Source organism: Rhinoraja longicauda, chromosome 17 (assembly GCF_053455715.1).
Source record: "Rhinoraja longicauda isolate Sanriku21f chromosome 17, sRhiLon1.1, whole genome shotgun sequence".
Taxonomy (NCBI): domain Eukaryota; kingdom Metazoa; phylum Chordata; class Chondrichthyes; order Rajiformes; family Arhynchobatidae; genus Rhinoraja; species Rhinoraja longicauda.
Genome location: NC_135969.1, coordinates 35,188,502 through 35,210,922, shown reverse-complemented (window position 1 = coordinate 35,210,922; position 22,421 = coordinate 35,188,502). Strand labels below are relative to the sequence as shown.

The following is a 22,421-nucleotide window of genomic DNA, read 5'->3' as shown; positions in this document are numbered from 1 at the left end:
CCTAGCTATGCCTGCTTCTTTGTAGGGTACGTCGAACAATCCCTGTTCTAGGTGTACACTGGCCCTATCCCCGAACTCTACCTCCGCTACATTGATGACTGCATTGGTGCTACCTCCTGTTGCCATGTAGAACTCACTGACTTCATCAATTTCACCACTAATTTCCATCCTGCTCTTAAATTTACTTGGACCATCTCCCTACCGTTTCTGGATCTCACCATCTCCATCACAGGAGACAGACTTGTGACCGACATCTACTACAAACCTACTGACTCCCATAGCTATCTTGACTACACTTCCTCCCACCCTGTTTCCTGTAAAAACTCTATCCCTTACTCCCAATTCCTCCGTCTAGTCCTCATCAGCGCCCAGGATTAGGTATTCCATACAAGAGCATCAGAGAGGTCTTCATTCTTTAGGGAACGGGGGTTCCCCTCTTCCGTTATAGATGAGGCTCTCACTAGGGTCTCCTCAATATCCTGCAGCTCCGCTCTTGCTCCCCCTCCCCCTATTCGTAACAAGGACAGAGTCCCCCTTGTCCTCACCTTCCACCCCATCAGCCGTCGCATACAACCTATTATCCTTCAACATTTCCGCCACCTCCAACGGGATCCCACGGCTGGCCACTTCTTCCCATCTCCACCCCTTTCCGCTTTTCAGAGACCGTTCCCTCCGAAACTCCCTGATCCACTTGTCCCTTCCCACCCAAACCACCCCTTCCCCAGGTACTTTCCCCTGCAACCGCATGAGATGCAACACCTGTCCCTTTAACTCCTCCCTCGACTCCATTCAAGGACCCAAGCAGTCTTTCCAGGTGAGGCAGAGGTTCACCTGCACCTCCTCCAACCTCATCAACTGTATCCGCTGTTCCAGGTGTCAACTTCTCTACATCAGCGAGACCAAGTGTAGGCTCGGCAATCGTTTCACTGAACACCTCTGCTCAGTCCGTCTTAACCAACCTGATTTTCCAGTGGCTCAGCACTTTAACTCCCCCTCCCATTCCCAATCTGACCTTTCTGTGCTGGGCCTCCTCCACTGTCAGAGTAAGGCCTAACGCAAATTGGAGGAATAGCACCTCATATTTCGCTTGGGTAGTTTACACCCCAGTGGTATCAACATTGACTTCTCTAACTTCAGATAGTCCCTGTTTTTCCTCTCTAACCCCTCCCCCTTCCCAGTTCTCCCACCAGTCTTACTGTCTCCAACTACATTGTATCTTTATCCCGCCCCATCCCGACATCAGTCTGAAAAAAGGTCTCGACACCAAACATCACCCATTCCTTCTCTCCAGAGATGCTGCCTGACCCGTTGAGTTACTCCAGCATTTTGTGTCTACCTTCCACTCTATACAAGCCTTTCACTATTCTGTACATTTCAATGAGGACCCCCCCCTCATTCTTCTAAACTCCAGTGAGTATCGGCCCAGTGCTGTCAAATGCTCTATTGTTCTCAAAATGTTTTGTCATATGTCCCAGATAGAACAGTGAAATTCTTACTTCCAGCATCACAGAAATTTCTGCCACCTCCAATGGGATCCCACCACTAGTCATATTTTCCCATCTCCACCCCTTTCCGCCTTCTGCAGAGACTGTTCCCTCTGCAACTCCCTGGTTAACTCATCCCTTCCCACCCAAACTACCCCCTCCCCTGGTACCTCCCCCTGTAACCGCAGAAGATGCAACACCTGTTGCTATACCTCCTCCCTCGACTCTGTCCAGGGACCCCGACAGCCCTTTCAGGTTAGGCAGAGGTTCACTTGCACCTCCTCCAACCTCATCTACTGTATCCGTTGTTCAAGAAGTGGGCTCTTATACATCGGCGAGACCAAACGCAGACTGGGCGATCGTTTCACGGATCAACTGCGCTCAGCCCGCGTGATCCTACCTGATCTCCCGGTAGATAAACACTTTAATTCTCCTTCCCATTCCTCCACAGACCTTAATTCATAAGTTCCAGGAATAGAATTAGGCCATTCAACCCATCAAGTCTACTCCACCCTTCAATCGTGGCTGACTTATCTTTCCCTCTCATCCCCATTCTCCTGCCTTTGCCCCATAACCCCTGACACCCGAACTAATCAAGAATCTGGCAATAACCAGGTCCCTCTCCTACCAGCTCACTCCTTGCATCTGTCACCTAATGAAAGTCCTAATGGATGACTGCTCAAGGTTAAGGAGTGGGCAGGACGACGCTCAGTGTCATTTCACTTCAACGGGAGCACAAGGAGGTGAAAGGAGAGTCAAAGGACCACATGTTCTCCCATCTGTCCCAGCTATGGCGGAATACAAGGATCTGGCAAAGACCTTAACAGCAACCTCAAGATCCATGAAACTGGTAGAAGCAGGTCATGGTAGAGCATGAGGATCTACGGAGGAAGTGAAGAGGGAATGAGTAGAATAGTTGCTGTTTGGATGTATCTTTATGAGTTTCTCTTATTATTAGTTTTGCAACAGCATATTCCTATGAATTATATAGAAATATATTGCCATTGGTAGTGGTATTAAGTTACATCAGATTCCAAACTACTGACCTTTATTTCTGCTGGATCAATAGAGGTGCTCCAAGAAATGGAGTTCGACATTAGCAATCTTTAGACTTTAGAGATACAGCGTGGAAACAGGCTCTTCGGCCCACCGAGTCCGCACCGACCATTGATCACCCACTCTAGTTCTATCCTACGCACTAGGGACAATTTACAATTTTACCAAAGCCAATTTACCTACAAACCTGTGTGTCTTTGGAGTGTGGGAGGAAACCAGAGCACCCGGAGAAAACCCATGCAGTCACAGGGAGAACGTACAAACTCCATGCAGACAGCACCTGTAGCCAGGATCGAACCCGCAAGGCACTACTGCTGCGCCACTGTTCTGCCCAATCCACTTTGCAGTTGCCTATAAATTTAACACAGAACGGGCTTGTCTTGAAACATCAGCTCTTTTTTGCTCCGTACAAATTCTATTTGTTTGACAGAGCATTTTCAGCACAATATATTTCCATGTCATGTCCAGCATATTTCCAGTACCCTCAGTAACTTATGGTTTGTGGGTCTCATTTCACTGCACTTTTGCGACTAAGGGATGAATCAAACTATGAAAGGCAAGAATCTGTTTACTCAGACAATTCAATGTCATCATTCTCCAGTTTAACAAACCAGAAATAAATAAGGTGGAGTGTTAAGATGGTATAAATAGGAGACAATAGGAGGGATTTGGGAACGTGTAATATGGCAAAGAAATACACCATAAGTGATAGAGTATAGTTTAGTTTTGTTTATTGTTGCGTGTATCGAGGTACAGTGAAAAACTTAGTTGCATGCTAACCAATCAGTGGACAGACAATCAAGCCAACCACAGTGTACAGACACATGATAAAGGGAATAACGTTTAATGCAAGATAAAATCCAGTCAAGTCTGATGAAAGATAATCTGAGGGTCTCCAGTGAGGTAGATAGTATAGTGTGAAGGAACAAAAGGAGCTCCCTGCTCTACATCTCGTTAAGTGCAAATGTGACCTTAGCTGCAGCCCCTTGTGCCACAGTCAATGATGCAAGACAGCTGCCCTTCCTGCTATCAATGGATCTCTAGTTAGTTATAGTCTCCTGAACCACTATTCCCTGATGCATTGAAGGAACTTTGACATCTACACTCCCACTGGATAACACTGAATATATTTTCCTACACAGGAACTGTATTTTACCAACCTGCATCTGGTCTTCTCTCAACTCCATGGGATGCTGGATCCATGCCCTATATCTGATCAGATAGCAAATTCAAGCAAAGTTAGAAACATTAAAATTAGGCGAGTGAATAGAAAACAGACATCTAAAGCACAGATTAGTTTAGTTTAGTTGTTTGGCCTATCTCGTCCATGCCGACCAAAATTCCCCCATAATTTCCCTGCATTTAGCCCATTTCATTCCAAACCTTTCCTTCCTATGTAGCTGTCCAAATGACTATTGAATGTTGCTGTTGTACTTGCCTCAACTACTTCCACATGCAGTTCATTCCATATACCCACTACCCAAAAATGATAAAAAAATTACCTAAGTATTTAATAAGTGATCAAAGGGGCAAAAAGGTGCCAACTGTGCAAAATGAACAGAAGAAATGATTTTTGGCTCAAGACAAAGGTGCAAAGGTCGATATGGTTCATAAAGCCATTTTTGTACTATGAATACTACTACTGGCAAGATTTATTGCAAGATTTCTTCACATAGCTGACAGCTTCAGCAGCAGTATTTATAATTACGTATCTTGAATGTTCATTAACACTCACAGAGCAACCTAAACTGTTGATTCTTTCAGAATCTGTATTAGCATTTAGCAAAGCTAAATTATGTTTAACACGGGGCACACAATTAGTTTCTAAAACCAGTCAATTAGGCATTATTATGGAAGTCAGTTAGCTTTGCATTGTGATACGAATAATATAATTTAATCTAATTTTCTTGAGTTAAAAAGGCATTGTATGTCACTTATAAGAAGCAGGTATATGGCATTGAATGCTGGGTGGGCCAATCTAGGTTACATGCCCATTTCTCCATCCTTGTTTGCTGCCCCCCAGGACCTTGGATGAATCAACAGTCCCTCAACAATTCCTATTGATTGGGAATGAAGGGTGGGAAGAAGGGCCCCAACCCAAAATATCACCTATCCTCCAGGGAAACTGTGTGACCCACTGATTACTCTGGCATTTTGTGTCTAGATTTTTTTTTAGATTTAGAGATACAGCGCGGAAACAGGCCCTTCGGCCCACCGAGTCCGCGCCGCACAGCGATCCCCGCACACTAACACTATCCTACACACACTAGGAACAATTTTTACATTTACCCAGTCAATTAACCTAATATCTGTATGTCTTTGGAGTGTGGGAGGAAACCGAAGATCTCGGAGAAAACCCACGCAGGTCACGGGGAGAACGTACAAACTCCGTACAGACGGCGCCCGTAGCTTGGTAAACCAGCATCAATATATCCAATAAAGCAAAACTAATCTTTACTGGATATAATAGCTCCCCAGGGCAGACAGCATCTCAGGAGAACATGGATAGATGACGTATTGGGTTGGGACCTTCCTTCTGACTGATAGTTGGAGGAAAGAAATTCTGGAAGAGAGGAGGGGCAGGACAAAGCCCAGCAGATAATAAGCTGACACAGGTCAGGAATGTTTTTTGATAGGCAGATGGTTGGACAAAGGCAAAAGGACTGAAGATTTGCGAATTGTGAAGCTAGAGGAAGGAATAACAGTGGAAGGGGAGGGGAGAATAGAGGCAAGGGGGAAGAAGGGAGAGGGGGAGGTTTAAGTTTAGAAATAGAGAATGGAAACAGGCCCTTTGGACAACCGAATCCACGCCGACAATCGATCACCCGTTCACAATTGTTCTAGAATATCCCACGTTCTCATCCACTTCCTACACACTAGGGACAATTTACAGAGGCCAATTAACCTACACACCCATATCTTTGGGATAAGGGAGGAATCTGGAGCATCCAGTGGAAACCATATTCATTTTGACATTGTGAATTCAGATTTGTAGGCAAGGCTCTGTTACTACACAGAGAGTGTCACTCAGCACCTCCTGGATTGAAGAAGGTCTCAACCCAATACGTCACCATTCCTTCTCTCCAGAGATGCTGCCTGTCCCGCTGAGTTACTCCAGCTTTTGATATCTATCTTTGGTTTAAATCAGCATCTGCAGTTCCTCCTGGATTTATAGTTGATCCACCCACTGGTGTTTCACAACTGCAAACAGGCGAAAGACAGCGGTGTCCTTTGGTACCACTGGCACATTCAACTTCATTTGAACCATTATATTTTTTCTCCTACATTCTTACCAATTTTAACTTAAACTGAATCTTTGCATACTTCTTAATTTCCCACCTACCAATGTACCCTCATCAATCTTGGATACGTTACAAGTTGTTCCCTCTTCTCAATCTTTGATAATGACTGAAAATCGCTGATTATTGTATTACACCATCCACACATACCTGAAACCTCTCAATGCAAGTTTATATTCCCTATATTTTTGTTAAAAAACATTTATGGCACCTCATCAAATACTTTTTGAGAATCTAAGTGGATTTCCCCTTGTAGGGCACCATAAATAAATATATTTTTAAAAATCCAAAAGCATTTCATGGACGTTCTCATTATCCATCGTGCTGATTACAATCTCAACAAATTTTAATCTGTAATACCAAATTATGTTTTTTGTTTAGATACATTTAGTAAGAATTATCATTTCCCTTACAACTGACAACAATCTCATTGTTTACAGGTTTCTCTTTCTCTCTTTTTTTTTTGTTGGATTGCTTGGTTCCAGTTTTTAGGATTCGTTCTAAAATGTGGGGAATTTTGGAAGATAAAACTAACACATTCACTATTTCTACACACAATCCTCAGACGTAGTACACTAGGTCCAGGGGATGCCACTGATGTCTTCAGTACTCTCTTTGCCAGTCTAGGATTCTTTATGTTCCTCTTTCTCACCAAAACTATGGTACACTGTTTAATGAATGTATTTTATATCCTTTACCATGAAGAAAGGCTGAAGTGCCATTTCCTTATATAGACACCAAATGCTGGAGTAACTCAGCGGGTCAGGTCAGGCAGCATCTCTAGAGAAAAGGAATAGGTGATGTTTTGGGTTGAGACTCTTCTTCAGACCTTCCTGGCATTTCTTTATCCTCCCTTAATAATTTTTCCTTTCACTGCCAGTGGCAAACCCATATTTATTTACAGTTGTCTCTTCTAACATAGCTACAGAAATGCGTACAATGTTTTTTTATGTCTGTAAACCAGTTTATTCTTGTGTTCTATTTCTCATTTTTATAAAATTTTGGTAATCTTTTTCTGAGTTCTAAAATCCTCTCTATCTGAACAGCTCTTTTTAACAACATAATAAACTTGTTTATTTTTTATGTCTGATGTTATCTTTAATGTTGTCAGTCATCAGATTTCTTGTTATGACATTTTTTCCATGGGTGTTTTATTCTTGACAGAGTGTATATTTATTGTAAACTAATGGTTTATTGTGAATTCTTTCTTTATCGACAACCTCCTCAAAAACTTTAAAAACATAAGGCCAGTGAACATTCCTCTACATAGATTATAAAAAAACATGTATGTGCAGAGCAAATCCTTTTAGATGGCCTCTATGTGCTTTCAACATGAGTAAGAATCCATATTCATAATAAATGTGCACAGTGGGTCCTTTGCAGCTAATGAAAAGGATGAGTAAATTATACTCTAGAGAATGTTTAACATCACCACATAATGAAACATTACATTTAGATGGAGTTAACTCCTTCTGGTCTTTGCAAATCATCACATGCTGACATGTCATGCAATATTGCTGATACCGGAATAGATGAAATAGTAAATGGATATTTATTTTGTGCTTTTGAAGTGTGAAGACAGATCGCCAAAGAAACATAATCATCCAGAATTGTCTTCACCAAATCATGCATGAAAACTATCCCAAAACTATCCATGCATGAAAACTATCCCAAAAGTTGAAATTGCTATGATGTATAAACAAAATTTGATTTTCCATTTAAATGTTGCAAATCAAGTTCAGAAATGTAAGGCTTATTACTATTGATTCCAAAATAAACCAAAATAAAATTATAATTTTCAATAGTTTACCCTCTGGCACTATATTTGCTTTGCATAAATGAAAACTACCTACATTGTTGATAAGCTTATCCCCAATACCTACTAATTTTAAAAAAAAGGTTTTGCTATTAATAAGATTAAGCCGATCATATCAAGCTCTGAACAAAAGTATAGCAGATGCCAATTAAACTCCATAGCTGAAGAGAAAGCTTTCCTCAGGAGCAAATGTTTCCATTTCATTTCTTTTGATCCTATGAGTTTTGATTGTATTTTGCACTCATGTTATTATAATGCAAAACTGAACAACAGTATATTGCACAAGAAGGCAGCCCATTGAGACTGTAGATGGGATCAATAAAAAGTCACGAAAAACCTTAAAAGCCAGCTTAGAAACTAACAAGACAAAGTGGGAATATATCTTAAAGTTAGAAATCAGATGATGGAAATTGTTGGAAGACCAAAGAAAACTTTTTTTTTTAGAATTGCTCACAGAATTCTTATGCTAACAATAATTTACACCTTTCTAAAAAATAGTCAAGGGTACAATTATGCGGCTATTTTTGAATGAATGTTGAGTGATTAATCATTTGAATTAAGGATGTGCTGGTTCTGGAGAGGGTCCAGAGGTTTACAAGAATGATTCCAGGAATGAGTGAGTTAGCAGATGATGAGCACTTGACAGCACTCGGCCTATACTCGCTGGAGTTTAGAAGGTTCAGGGGGGACCTCATTGAAACTTACAGAATAATGAAAGGCATAGAGTGGATGTAGAAAAGATGGGAGAGTCTAGGACCAGAGGGCATAGCTTCAAAATTTAAGGGCGCTCTTTTAGAAAGGAGGTGAGGAGGAAACTTCTTTAGTCAGGGTAGTTAATCAGTGGAACTCATTGCCACTGAGGGCTGTGGAGGTCAAGTCAGTGGATATTTTTAAGGCAGAGATAGACAAATTCTTCATTAGAACGGGTGTCAAGGGAGGCAGAGATCAGCCATGATTGAATGGCAGAGTGGGCCGAATGGCCTAATTTTACACTTCTAACTTGTGAACTTATGAGTGGTTTTTGATATCATGATTTAATTTCCTGAGAAATTATATAGTTTTTTTCTTGGGTGCAAACAGGAAAGTGTGTCCAGAATGCACCTTGCTTCATGGAAAATCAGGGTAGGTTCTAGATTAATTCTTCCATGGATTGGCACAATCCAACAAGGGAGAGGAAAAGGATTTCTAGGAACTGTTTCCATTAATAATCTCGGTCTCACTTTGCAATTGGCTTCAGTTCACTTTGATCTGGTGTCTACATTAAATCTGTGCCAAGCAGCCATCCGAAACCATGCAGGTATATTCAGTAATAAACAGGAACTGCAGACGTTGCTTTATACCAATGATAGACACAATATGCTGGAGTGACTCAGCGAGTCAGGCAGCATCTCTAGAAAAAATAGATAGGTGATGTTTCGGGTCAGAACCCTTCTTCAGACCCTTCTCCCGACCCGAAACGTTACCTATCCATTTTCTCCAGAGATGCTGCCTGACCCGCTGAGTTACTTCAACCTTTTGTATCTATCAGGTGCATTCAGTATTTTACTGAATTTGGCCTAATTTTAACTGAATTTTCACTAACTGCAACAGTTAGTGGACAGGGGACGTACAACGAGATCTGGGTGTCCTAGTACATCAGTCACTGAAAGGAAGCATGCAGGTACAGCAGGCAGTGAAGAAAACCAATGGAATGTTGGCCTTCATAACAAGAGGAGTTGAGTATAGGAGCAAAGAGGTCCTTCTGCAGTTGTACAGGGCCCCAGTGAGACCGCACCTGGAGTACTGTGTGCAGTTTTGGTCTCCAAATTTGAGGAAGGATATTCTTGCTATTGAGGACGTGCAGCGTAAGTTTACTAGGTTAATTCCCGGAATGGCGGGACTATCATATGTTGAAAGACTGGAGCGACTAGGCTTGTATACACTGGAATTTAGGATGAGAGGAGATCTTATCGAAACGAATACGATTATTAAGGGGTTGGGCACATTAGAGGCAGGAAACATGTTCCCAATGTTGGGGGAGTCCAGAACAAGGGGCCACAGTTTAAGAATAATGGGTAGGTCATTTAGAACTGAGATGAGGAAAAACTTTTTCAGTCAGAGAGTTGTGAATCTGTGGAATTCTCTGCCTCAGAAGGCAGTGGAGGCCAATTCTCTGAATGCATTCAAGAGAGAGCTGGATAGAGCTCTTAAGGATAGCGGAGTCAGGGGGTATGGGGAGAAGGCAGGAACGGGGTACCGATTGAGAATGATCAGCCATGATCACAGCGAATGGCGGTGCTGGCTCGAAGGGCCGAATGGCCTCCTCCTGCACCTATTGTCTATTGTCTATTGTCTATTGCAACAACAGCAGGAAAGGGAGTGAAGACCAGGATCAAGTTCAATTTACAGATGATCATTTCACATAAACATGATTCCTCTTGGAGTTTTTGTGCACAAGAGTTGGTGAATAATATAACATATATTATATAATATATCTATTATATTATATTAAAATATAATTACAATACTATTATAATATATCTCAGAGGGGGCAGTTGGCAGGAAATGTACATTTCCAATGGGAAGGTATACCCAATTTTCTGTGTAAGACAGTTTCAAATAAAAACACTCTAAATGAAACTGAACGAAACCCTGGCTCTGTTACTCACACCACAGATGCTGCCTGCCCTGTTTCTCTATTTTCCTTTTTTTTAAAGTATGTTACAAACTCACCGGCAATCATCAAACATGTATGTTTAGTAACACCAGAGGCTGATAGGTAAAATATTTCAAAACTGTAAAACACGGGATTAGCTTCCAAGTTTGTCGGCTGGAAATCCTTTGGTGTTTCGGCGACTGATTCCCCGTGAAGCCCACCTCGCGAGTGTATTAGAGCTACAGCGAAATAGTCTATAGGGGGTGCATGTGTATTAACTACATGACGGGAGACCTCAAGCAGACCACAGTCACAGCTGTTTGCAAGCTGGCGTTGAATAGGTTAGTTTTGTCCAATTGTTTGTGTCAGAGCTTACAGATCATCCGTATTCGCCTGCCATAGTCCTATTCATATATTCCCGTTACTATTTGGGTGTAAAAAAAATATATATCTCGAGATTGTCGCTACAATGTAAAATGGATTTACAAGGGACTGCAGATGCTGATTTATACCAAAGATAGACCCAAAATGCTGGAGTAAGTCAGCGGGTCAAGCAGCATCGCTGGAGAACACGGATAGGCGACGTTTTCGGGTCTGAAGAAGGGTTCAGATCCGAAACATCGCCTATCCATGTTCTCTAGGGATGTTCTCTAGGGATGCTGCCTGACCCCGCCAGCAGTTTTGTATCTTTCTTTAAATGGGAAATGGATCCTTTGTTGCATGATTCTTTTGTACTAAAAAAAAAAGAGAGAGCACCGTGCCAAGGATTGAACACAAGAAAAGATGGGCAATGATTTTGTTTCGGAAGTCTTAATTCACCCCCCCCCCCCCTTTCCACGCCCTGCCCAGTGAAATACAAGCAGTCTAGTAACTGCAATTATGTCATCATTGTCACCCGAACAGTGAACGTTCGCTGCTGTGTTTGTATGTGCTAATGATTATTATGCTTTACTATAGAAATTATGCAGCACAGAACAAAATGTAACTGCACAGTCTCCCATCTGTATAATTCACGCATGGCTGATTGTGATTTACTGTACAGCGAGTCCAGAAAATCGAATTCACTGGGGTTATAATGATATCATCATCAACAACACACACACACACACACACACACACACACACACACAAAAGATTGTCTATTGGAACTAACATATAACGAGCTCTGCAATCATACAGGAATGGTTTTACATTTACAGTGTTCCCCCCACCCCACTCCACCACCACCCCCCAAAACAAAAAAATCCAAATGTAGGAGACAATAGAAGGGGGGGGGGGGGTTCTCTTTGTGCCAGTCACTCTAGGGGTACGGCAGTGGACAGGAGGCAGCACAGAACAGCGAGTCTGCTTTGCCAGGGGGGAGTCGGGGTAGGGAGGGAGGGAGGGAGGGAGGAGAAGGTGTGGGGGATGAAATCCTCGCACAGTGCAGCAGGGAACTTGCGCAGTTGGAGAGGAAGGACTGGATTTTTTTTTCTCTCTCTTCCCTTCTTCATGCAATAGAAAGCTCGGTGAACCGTGCTTGGCCAGATGGCGGGGCTGATGGATTTAACCAGCTCAAAACAAAAGGATTGAGTTGTTTTTTTTGGTGGAGGGGGGAAAAAAAAAAAAAGATATATCCATTTTTTTTTTTAGAAAAAGGGGGCTGGGGGGGGGGGGGGGGGGGGGGGGAGAGGAAAAAAATAAAAGAGCTGTCACCATCTGCGCAGGCTCACTTTAACCCTAAAGACATTTTCTGTTGGCACTCACCGGAAGTTCAGCTCCCTGTCGCTGCTGGAGAAGAAGAGGTATTTTTATTTATTACTATTTTTTACCTGGCCCGGGGATTGTGTATGTCTGTGTTGCGGGTTGTTATGTCGCTCGTTTGACAACGTCCTTTGAGGCGGCGGCTGGACACAGAAGAGGAGGGGAGGGGGGGGGGGGAGGGGGGGAGGGGGTGGAAACAGGAGACCCGATGCATCGACTGAGAGACTTCATCCAATGTCTCCTGTTCTTGTTTCAGAAATGATTGGTCTTCAGGGTGGATGAGAAACAAAACAAAAAAAAGAGAGAGAGAGAAAGATCTCCCTCACTCCCCCTCTCCCTCCCACCCTCCCTCTCACCACCCCCCCCCCCCTCTCCCCTCCCATCCATCACCACCCATCCATCCACACACACACACACACACACACATACACACAACAAAAAAGACATTGGGTTAAGGACGAGCGCCTCTCCCCCTCACCCCTCCTTCCCGCTCCCACCTCCCAACCCCTCCTCGCCGCCACGACTGTCGTTACACAATGAGGATCAAAAAGAACTTTGTGGTGTGCGGGGTCTGCCCTTTCCGATGGAAATGGAGACGCTGAGGTGCTGAGGGCGAGGATCTAGGCTGCCCCCCCCCCCCCCCCCCACCACCCTACCCAACCCCCATCCTCCTCCTCCATCCTCCCTCCTCCCACCTTCCCCCCCCCCCCCCCCGTCTCATGCTCGTCTCGATGGCGAACTCCAGCGAGCTCGAAGAGACCAACAGCTCTCTTCAGAATTACGCCATCACCGCCTCGGCCGTCAAGCTGGCATCCCTGGGCTTGATCATCTGCATCAGCCTGACCGGCAACCTGCTGCTGTCCTTCCTGCTCTTCAAGGAGCCGAGCTTGCACAGGGCTCCCTACTACTTTCTGCTGGACCTGTGCCTGGCCGACATCGTGCGCTCTCTGCTGTGTTTCCCGTTCGTCATGATCTCCATCAGCAGCGGCTCGGCGTGGACCTACAGCCAGCTCAGCTGCAAGATCATCGCCTTCGCCGCCGTCCTCTTCTGCTTCCACGCCGCCTTCATGATGTTCTGCATCAGCATCACCCGCTACATGGCCATCGCCCACCACCGCTTCTACTCCAAGCGAATGACGGTGTGGACTTGCGTGGCGGTCATCTGCATGGTGTGGACTCTGTCCGTGGCCATGGCCTTCCCGCCAGTCTTCGACGTGGGCACTTACAAGTTCATTCGCGAGGAAGAGCAGTGCATCTTCGAGCACCGCTACGTCAAGGCCAACGACACCCTGGGCTTCATGCTGATGCTGGCGGTCATCATCGCCGCCACACACATGGTCTACGTCAAGCTCATCTTCTTCGTCTACGACCACCGCAAGATGAAGCCGGCTCAGTTGATCCCGGCCATCAGCCAAAACTGGACGTTTCACGGGCCGGGGGCGACTGGCCAAGCGGCCGCCAACTGGATCGCGGGCTTCGGCAGAGGTCCCACTCCTCCCACCCTGGTGGGCATCAGGCAGACCACTCACAACCAGAACAAGAGACTGCTGGTCTTGGATGAGTTCAAAATGGAAAAGAGAATAGGCAGGATGTTCTACATCATAACCGTGCTCTTCCTGCTGTTGTGGTCGCCGTATATAGTCGCATGCTACCTGAGGGTCTTTGTCAAAGCCAGTACCATCCCTCAGGTGTACCTGACGGCCGCAGTCTGGATGACGTTTGCCCAGGCGGGAGTCAACCCGATCTTGTGCTTTATCTTCAACAAAGAGCTGAGGATTTGCTTCAGAACCCACTTCCCTTGTTTTCAAAGCACACAGACGCCCAGGGAAGCTTACTGCGTTATTTAAAAGGACATCTCCAAGAGTAGAAAGCCACCGCCTTTTTCTTAACTTCAAAAAAAACCCCAACACAAATCTACTGAGAGGGAACTCATAATAATAATAATAATAATAATAATGTACGTGCAGGCGTTTGGCGGTTAATCTTTGTCACAGAGCAGTCAACTGCACTGGTTTCTGTTTACATCGAAGACAGTACTAGACGCTGAGTCAAGTGTTTTGAAGACAAGCCAATTTCTCTGGAATACGAATTCACGGAGGCCACTTTATATTAGCATCTCTCGCGTCGTCTCCACGGTGGCTCCAGTTTGATACAAATTTTACCGATTGCTTAAAAAAAACGTATTGATCAGGGAATTCAAACACCAATAAGCACTTTTCCCAATCTCAGTGTTTTACAATAAATGAATTTAATATTTGTGCGCTAGTTGTGCTGCTCTTTACACAGGGCAGTGAATTATTAATAATATCCAGAAGAAAAAAAAGGCAAACTGGAGTGTAAAAATTGTACAAATCATAATTTCAGTGACACTTTTCACCCTTCCCACTCCAATTTAAGAACTTTGTATGATTGTATTTTCTTTTTGATATTTTCTTAGCTTGTTTCTCTGCATTGTAATATACTGAAGAAAATGTTTTGACCTTTAAACATTACTTTTTGCAATTTCATATCTTAATGTGCATTTTACAAACTGTCTTTGAAAAACAAATGTCAATTTTACATTTCTTTCTCTAGCATAATATAAATGTCTAGTAGTGTTAGCTGTAGTTTTATTGTCATACAAAATTAACAAATTAGTAAGTTATGCTGTACTCATCAATTGATTGATTCAAGATGGTAGCTCTTTTTCTCTTGTACATTTCCACTGTTTATACTTGAAAATAAATTTATTAAGCAGAAGGGTAGTTTTTCTCTTCACAATGAAAAATCAAATTAATGGATATTGTTTAATCTATTTTGGGTGTTTTGGTAAGAGTTGCAATCAATTGCAGTAAAAGGTACTTAAGAGGAATAGAAGCTGAAGGACTAAGTCTCATCAATATGTAAAGATTGACAATGATGATTAAAATGTGTAAGTTGTTGAAAGAAGGGAACCGTATCCAAGAAACTACTGAACATCACGTGAGATGAAGAGAGAAAAAAAAAGTCACTTTTAAAGTGACATGCATTTCTTTTGCTAAATATTGGTTTAAATGAATGGCGGGATGGGCTTAAAGGGCCTGTCCCACTTAGGCGATTTTAAGGCGACTGCCAGCGACTAGGCTTTTGCCGAATGTTTGGACATGATCGTGAGGAGTCTTCCAAAGATCGTAGTGAATCGTAGTGGATCTCGGCACGTCGCCGAGAAATCAAACGGTTTGAAATCTCGTGGCGACAGCTGGCTTGTCGCCAGGTATCGTAGCTTATTGCGGTCGCTGTCGCACGCTGTCCCCAGGTTTGATAGGTTCTCTTAAGATACATTTAGAAGCACATAATATTAAAATAAGTAAAGTCATTTCAAAATACCATAATGCTTGTGTTTAACCAATTTATTTACCGTCAGGACATTTGACAGGTAGACTGAAGGTGACAGTTTGGCGGTCAGGTAAGCGTGGGAATTTTCGCGATGTTTATGGCCATCAGCCAATACATTTAAATTGGGCTCCAACCCCAGATATTCAACCCAGAAACCAGATATGCATCTCCCTTACATTTTCAAAGAATGCCCATACACTTTTCACAAAACTCCACTGAACCACTTTTTAAATTATTTTTTTGAATACTGCTATTAGTAAACTGGAAGTAAATCCAGTTTATGCCTTGTTACCGTGAAACTTGGTTTTTAAGTAACCCGTACAAGATGTTATTGTTCAAAACTCTCAAGTACTTACCGACTTGTCAGTGATTTCAGCGAAAATTAGGACGCCGGAGAAGCATTGACAGCGTGGGAATTTTCCCGATGTTTCAGAAGACGCTGTAATCTCGACCTGACTCGGCATTGTCGTGGTCATTGTCATCGGGTAAAAGAAAAGTTTGGCGATCTGCTACGACTTTGACAGTCGCCGGCAATCGCCAAAAAGATCGCCTAAGTGGGACAGGCCCTTAATAAGGCTACAGTAAATGGCCTAATCCTGTTCCTATGTTCCTTGCAAATAGCATAGAAACTGGCAATGCTGGTGAAATGCAACTAAAACTACATCAGCTGCCAAACTATTATGCAACAAATGACATCCAAAAATTACCTACAAATAGCAGGTAAATGTGACCAAAATATAGATAATTTTGTGAGCTTGTCACTGGCATTGGAATACAAATATTTGACTGGAATACAGATATTTGATCAGCATTCTACTAATTGTCCCATACATGGGATAACAGCCTTGATATCAATGTGTTTTATTTAATTGGGGTGTGCAACCTGCTAACCAACAGTGTAATATTCTGGAATGATACAACTCTGTCCCATAACTTAGTGCATCATTTTCTTTTTGTTAATGTGAAAATGAAAGGCAATCTTTCATACTGAAAACTATAGTTCTTTATTTGGCATGTTGGAACTCTGTCACAAAGTTGAAAAAATAAAGGTTGAAAATAAATTTAAAAATATACTGGAGACCTTTTATTACCCATCCAATTTACTACTTAAGTTTTGAATTGAAAAGTGGGTTGTGACATTGTGATGGTCAAATAATGGTGGGAAATAAATCTAAAGGTGCCAAAAAATAACATATAAGTGAGTAGACAAATCACAAAAATCAAACTGGTGCATTGAATCATACAGTATGATTAAGTGATAAAATCTTCAAATGTGTTTGAATATATATCAGGTTACAATTCATTGTGACAATCTGAGATGTTTCACTCTAAATACCTATGACATAACTTGGTTTTATTGTGATATAAAATGTGTTGCAAAGAAACCTACTCATAGGAATAATAAATAGTTTGATGTTTCTGGAATTCTATCATTTGATTATGTTCAAGTATACATGAAATTAGTAAATTCTGTAGTACAATATGAATTAGCCAGCTTAACTATTATTTGAGATGCTGAATATTGACACAATATGAAACCAAATAAATAAAAGAGGTGTAATTGACTTTGCAGAATCTTTGCCCTTAACAGGGAAATCTGCTGAATCCATGCATATACCTATATGAACCCTGTAAATGTTTCCCTCCCATTTGGGATCAGTTGTGTCTCACATTTATCCATTGAAGGAAGGTATGATATTTTAAGCAGAAATTGATAAATACTTTCAGTGAGGGCCATTATAATCACGTTGTGAGATTTTAATGATTTCTTTGATTATACTAAAGAGCTTTCACATTCCTCACGATTGTTTGATGACTGAACTGAGATCGTATGAAAAACACTTAAAGATAGGTTGATTTGTGACTTGAAGATTAAGCAATTAAAATTCTAAAATTTCAGAATATTGGTTGTTCAAATGTTAACAAAAATAAAGATGTGCCATTTTGATGATTAAGGAGACAGCTCGTCCAATTTTAGTATAATTTTTGACTTAGTAATGAGATTATTTTCACAATGGGCATTGTCAGACATTTTATATGTCTTGCAATTGAAGATCACATTAATACTCATGGTAGATGTACAATAATTTGCAAACTATGACTTAAGTAAATTGTAGTTTTCAATGAACTTGTTGGTACATTGAGATAAAGATAAAGCATTATCCATTCACTAAAATGACCAGAATCTGAATCCAAATCCAGATTGGCTGCAACTTCTTTGCTGACCTCAGTGGTTATTTGAGAAATGATTGGGATTCTGATTGTGGGGGTGGTGCATTCATGAGTATAAACCTGTCAGCATTATTTAGTATAAGTTGCTTATATCACTCTGAAAGACCACAAGACGGGCTGGTCTAGACAATGGAAAATATGCGTGAGGAATTTGATGGTTGTTAAATTTATAATCCTTACTATGTATACTTAAAACAAAGAGAGCCAGGTGAATTTAATACTTTCATTACAACTTCCTATTGAAGAGTCATCTGGGAGCTCATTGTTTGCAATTAAGGATTTATTAAATATCTAAATTTGGCTTGTTTCTGCCTTTCTCACGGTAATCAGATGGAATTGTATCACTACTTAATGATGTGTGTTAACCTCTTGTCAAATTATTGAAGAAATCACACACCAGCCATGAACTACCATTTCTACCTCTGCACAAAATGATGCAAATTGGTAAAATATTTTAAATACTGAACACCAGAATGTGTAAGGCATTATACAGATAAAATTAACTGATATTTGCAGGTATATTTGTCAGGTATTCTAATGTAACATTGTCTGGAGTTTACTTCACTGCCATTTGATTTTAACCACACATCCAAGGTCTGTAGATGGCAGGTTGCCAGCTTTGAATATCTTTTGAAGATGAAATGAATTGATTAGATATCCATATTATTTTAGCTTAACATGAAGCAGTTTTAATAATGATTCTTGAATATTATTCACCCTTGTCCTTTTGGGTTGGCTTACTACAGTTGATGCTTTTTTTTCTTGGATGCTCACTTTGATTGCCTAAGACAATGAAATCATGCAGCTCTATTTGTGGAAGATATATCTGTCCCCCTGGGCCTTCTGTCTCTCTTGGGGGATTTACTTTACATGACAGTGGAATTATTTTTTTCTTCTTGCCTGTATCTGAGTGTATATAACTATTTCTTCAAACTACTCAAGTCTGTGATCTCCTGACATGAATGATAAGTCAAAGAGAATGAAAACAGCTGAACCAAACCTTTGTCTTTCATGTCTTTGCTTTCAAAGAAGTAAACATGTCTTACCTTCCATTCCACTCTCATGAACCCGAGGGAAACCATTTATTTTGAGGATTAACTTCCAAGTGCAATCACCTTCAACAGGTATTATTTAGAGTAAATGTTATTAACATTGAGAGGAATTACATAAACTGGCTGGTAACACCCTATATATTCCCATTGTTCCATTGTTTCATAACAAGTGCCATTTTTCAGTCAAACATTTACTATCTCTAATCTGGTGACCTTTTCAATTTAGGTCCCCAACCGCCTGTTTCGAGGACTTAATTGTCCCACAGTGCATTATTGATGTATTGATGTTCTTTCTGTTTTGCAGGAATTGAGAGGTGATTGAAAATCTCACTTTATGGTTAATTCCTTATAATATTGCTCACAGCAAAATGTATATATATATATATTTGTTTTTAAGAGATCGTTTTGGAATTGAGCAATGTTATGTCAAAACAAATTAATTAACATTGGAATATGATAGTTCCAGAATCCCACAGTATTTGTAATTTGGCATTTTCAATAATTTCAGTGCTATATTATGGAATATATTTGAGTCCATATTTTTGCTGTACAATAGAAAAGCCAAAATCATAATAGCAAGAGATTCTATTAGCAAATGTAGATGGGAACCATGATGTTATAGAATTTACAAGGTTATTTCTGATGTTGGTTCAAACAAAATTATTATACAATCAATTTTCCATTTCCAAGATAAATCTACAAATAAAGCTTACTAATTCTCTTCATAAAATTGAGGTAAACATAAAATATTTAAGTTTAAATTTTGTTTGAAATTCACTTTTGTGGATTGCAATTTAAAATTTACTTGTGCCAATTAAATTATCAGATGAATGAATATTTTAAATGCAAACTGTTTCTTACATGAAAAACACCTTTTAATTGTGACAGCTCACCCTGCAACATAGTTGAAAATCCTTGGTTTTCTACAAGGAATATTGTTTAATTATCCTTTAGATAAGATGCAAGAATTAACATGGCATTATTTTGAGGGAAAAAAGGGAGTATTGAATGATATAGTGCCGTTCATGATCTCAGATCTTACCAAAATCGCTTATAAGTAGTAAAATCATCTTTGAAATATTATGACTGAGAGAATGGAACAACTAATTTGTACAGAACAAATTCCCACAAAATGCTATGGGGTAATGATCAGATCATATTTTTGATACAAAAACAGTAAAGCTTTTCCAAGTGTCTTGGATAATACCAAAACAAATGATATATTAGGTATTGATTGCTGAAATTCATAAGTAACAGTGACTTATTTGGCTATTAACCAAAATTACGCTTTGAAGTACCAGATTATCAAATGTGCCATATAAATGCAACATTTCTATTAAGTGTGTTTTGTTTTTTTCCAGGTAATATACTGTATCTGATGTATTATGTTATATAAATTTATTATTCTTTTCTCATCAGTCTATGAAGGTGTTCCTCCACTTTTGTAATTGCTCATTGTACCTTTACTTCCAAGGTGAAAAGTGAAGCTTATATTAGGTACTACTTCTTGTAAGCTATACACAATAAGCTGGAGTAACTCAGCGAGTCCTGCAGCATCTCTGGAGAAAAGGAATAGGTGACGTTTTGGAGTCTAGACAACCAGTGTCTGCAGTTCCTTCTGACATTCGTTGTAAACTATTTCGGATTTTATGTAGCCTATCCCCGGTTCTGAAGATGAAAGTCATATTACTGGTGCTGTGTTACGCTGCCATAAGTGAAAGTGAATTTAGACTTTGAGAATTTTAAAGTAATTCCTGCATCCTGTAAACAAATGTAAGAATTTTAAGAAAGTTAACAATTTTTATATAATTGTCCTTTAGGTAGCTGGCAAATAATTGACACATTTGAAGAAGGGTTCCAATGCAAAACGTCGCCTAACCATATATTGGAAAGAGAACAGTCTGAAGTGATAAGTATTTATGCTGTGGACCCGAATCTACTGGGAGTAGACTGAATTTGTCACAACTAATTTATCTTCTATCTTGCCTTTGGTGATTTGTGACTATCATCTCTGAACTTAGATTAGATCTTCTGAGATCCAGTCTTGTCACATTCACTATCATTTATTGTAGGCAACAAAAAATATCGAATATAATTATGAATGGGCCATTTTATTTAGGACATTCTTTTCCAAAAGAGGATCATTTAAAATGCTCTTTCTGTGTTGAATTTTGTGCAGTGAACTCGAGTCATAGAGTCATAAAGGTTAGGATTTCTGTTTAATTCTAGTATTTTTAAACCTCGAATTATGAAATCAGTAATATATATTTTTAAAATGTCCTTTTTTAGCTGTGAAGTTCATGTATCACTAACTCATTGAATTTTAGTCTTATATTGTTCTATTGCCGCTCCAGAACCCACATTAAATATTTCCAGCATAGGCATCTGAACCTGGTGATCTCCTTCCTGATAACTCCTGGTCTGAAGGGAATCATTGCCTTGGACCTGAACGACGGATAAAAGATGAAAATCCAAGAAAAGCTGGAGGTCAAATGCACTTGCTGTATTCACCATTGAGCCCAAGGGCCGACCACTCGTGCCGAAGAGAGGATCAAAATGCACCACAGTTTTGGCCCTCCGCTTTACACTAAGGAAGACTGAGAACAGCAACCCCATTCATTTAAATGGGCTCCTCAGCCCTCTGTAAATAGATAAGTTCTTGACCCACTATATTATAATTAATTGTTAATATGATGTGAAAAATATATTTTTTCACAAACAATTTTTAACTTTCTAAATATTTTCACAAACAGTTTTCACTCTCTCTGTTGAGAAAATATCTTTGATAGCTAGCGAGCTGTCAGGGCATTCTCGGGTCAGAGCCTTAAGAATCACCACCTGAGGTCTTTAAGTGCTCAGAGCATGCAGTCAGTTCCTCATCAGACATTGTCAAGTGCGGAGGTCAGCTTATTTGGTACTCGCATCACGAGTGCCCGTGAATGAGAAGTGCAGTGACCCCAGGTAGTAGCCAGCTCATAGGATGATGCACACCTCGTAACTGCATGACTGACTTGTGCAGTGATCTAACAATGTGCTGACACTTGTTGCTCTCCAAACAGCATGATTCACAATCTACAGGAACGGATGGAAAACTAGAAGAGAAAAAATAGAAACAGGCAATAATGGCTTTGACATATTCTGAAAGTTTGTATATTGTATAAGAAGTTTTACTGTCGATTCAATGGTGCATCATTTCATCTCATTAGAATAATTCCTGTTGTTCCACCCATTGCCATTCGCCTCCTTCTCTTCTACTTAGACCAACTTATTTTCTTCAGTCTAAACCCGAATTCCCTTCTAGATGACGTATTAAAATAATTTATCGTCTCCGATATAGGTTTTATGTATTTTCATTTTCTTGGTTTTGCATTCTTTCCAGATTTTTTCAGATGAAGTATCTACAAACCACACGGATGTGTTACTTAGCATGAACCCAAAATGTGCCACGTTATGAAACTCTGAAAGCCACACATTAGATAATGTAACTAGTCCACATTTTCTCACATTAACACACTGTAATGAGCAGAAACACTTTCAAGCATACCGGGAGGGCAAAATTACAGCAATGCAAGTGCTAGACAACAGCATAAACTGTTGTATATGTGTGTGGGTGTCACTGCATTGAGGTACATTTTTGTAGCACTTACGTCTACAATTATATTTGTGTCATACTTCTGATGAATCTGTACCTGTTGATACGATAACGGAAAAAAAATTACAATTTAAAAATAAACTACGGATCACTTCAAA

At 40.6% G+C, this 22,421-nt stretch overlaps 2 protein-coding genes across 3 annotated transcripts in view; one reads left to right on the top strand and one right to left on the bottom strand.

Annotated features, from left to right (window-relative positions):
• The window catches only part of eif4e3 (eukaryotic translation initiation factor 4E family member 3), a 59,705-nt gene extending 47,544 nt beyond the window's left edge, over positions 1 to 12,161 (bottom strand). The window contains exons 1-2 of one of the 2 annotated variants that reach the window (XM_078414503.1): positions 12,037 to 12,161; positions 3,701 to 3,752 (exon numbers count right to left, since the gene is read on the bottom strand). The gene's annotated coding sequence lies outside the window, so the exon portion shown is untranslated. The remainder of the gene's footprint in view (positions 1 to 3,700; positions 3,753 to 12,036) is intronic. The other variant, XM_078414504.1, reaches the window with a different exon arrangement.
• Positions 11,960 to 16,669, top strand: gpr27 (G protein-coupled receptor 27). Its single transcript, XM_078414500.1, has 2 exons — positions 11,960 to 12,074; positions 12,290 to 16,669. Exon 2 carries the CDS (start codon positions 12,753 to 12,755, stop codon positions 13,878 to 13,880), a length of 1,128 nt encoding a protein of 375 aa, XP_078270626.1. The 5' UTR covers positions 11,960 to 12,074; positions 12,290 to 12,752; the 3' UTR covers positions 13,881 to 16,669.
• Positions 16,670 to 22,421: the final 5,752 nt, after the last annotated feature.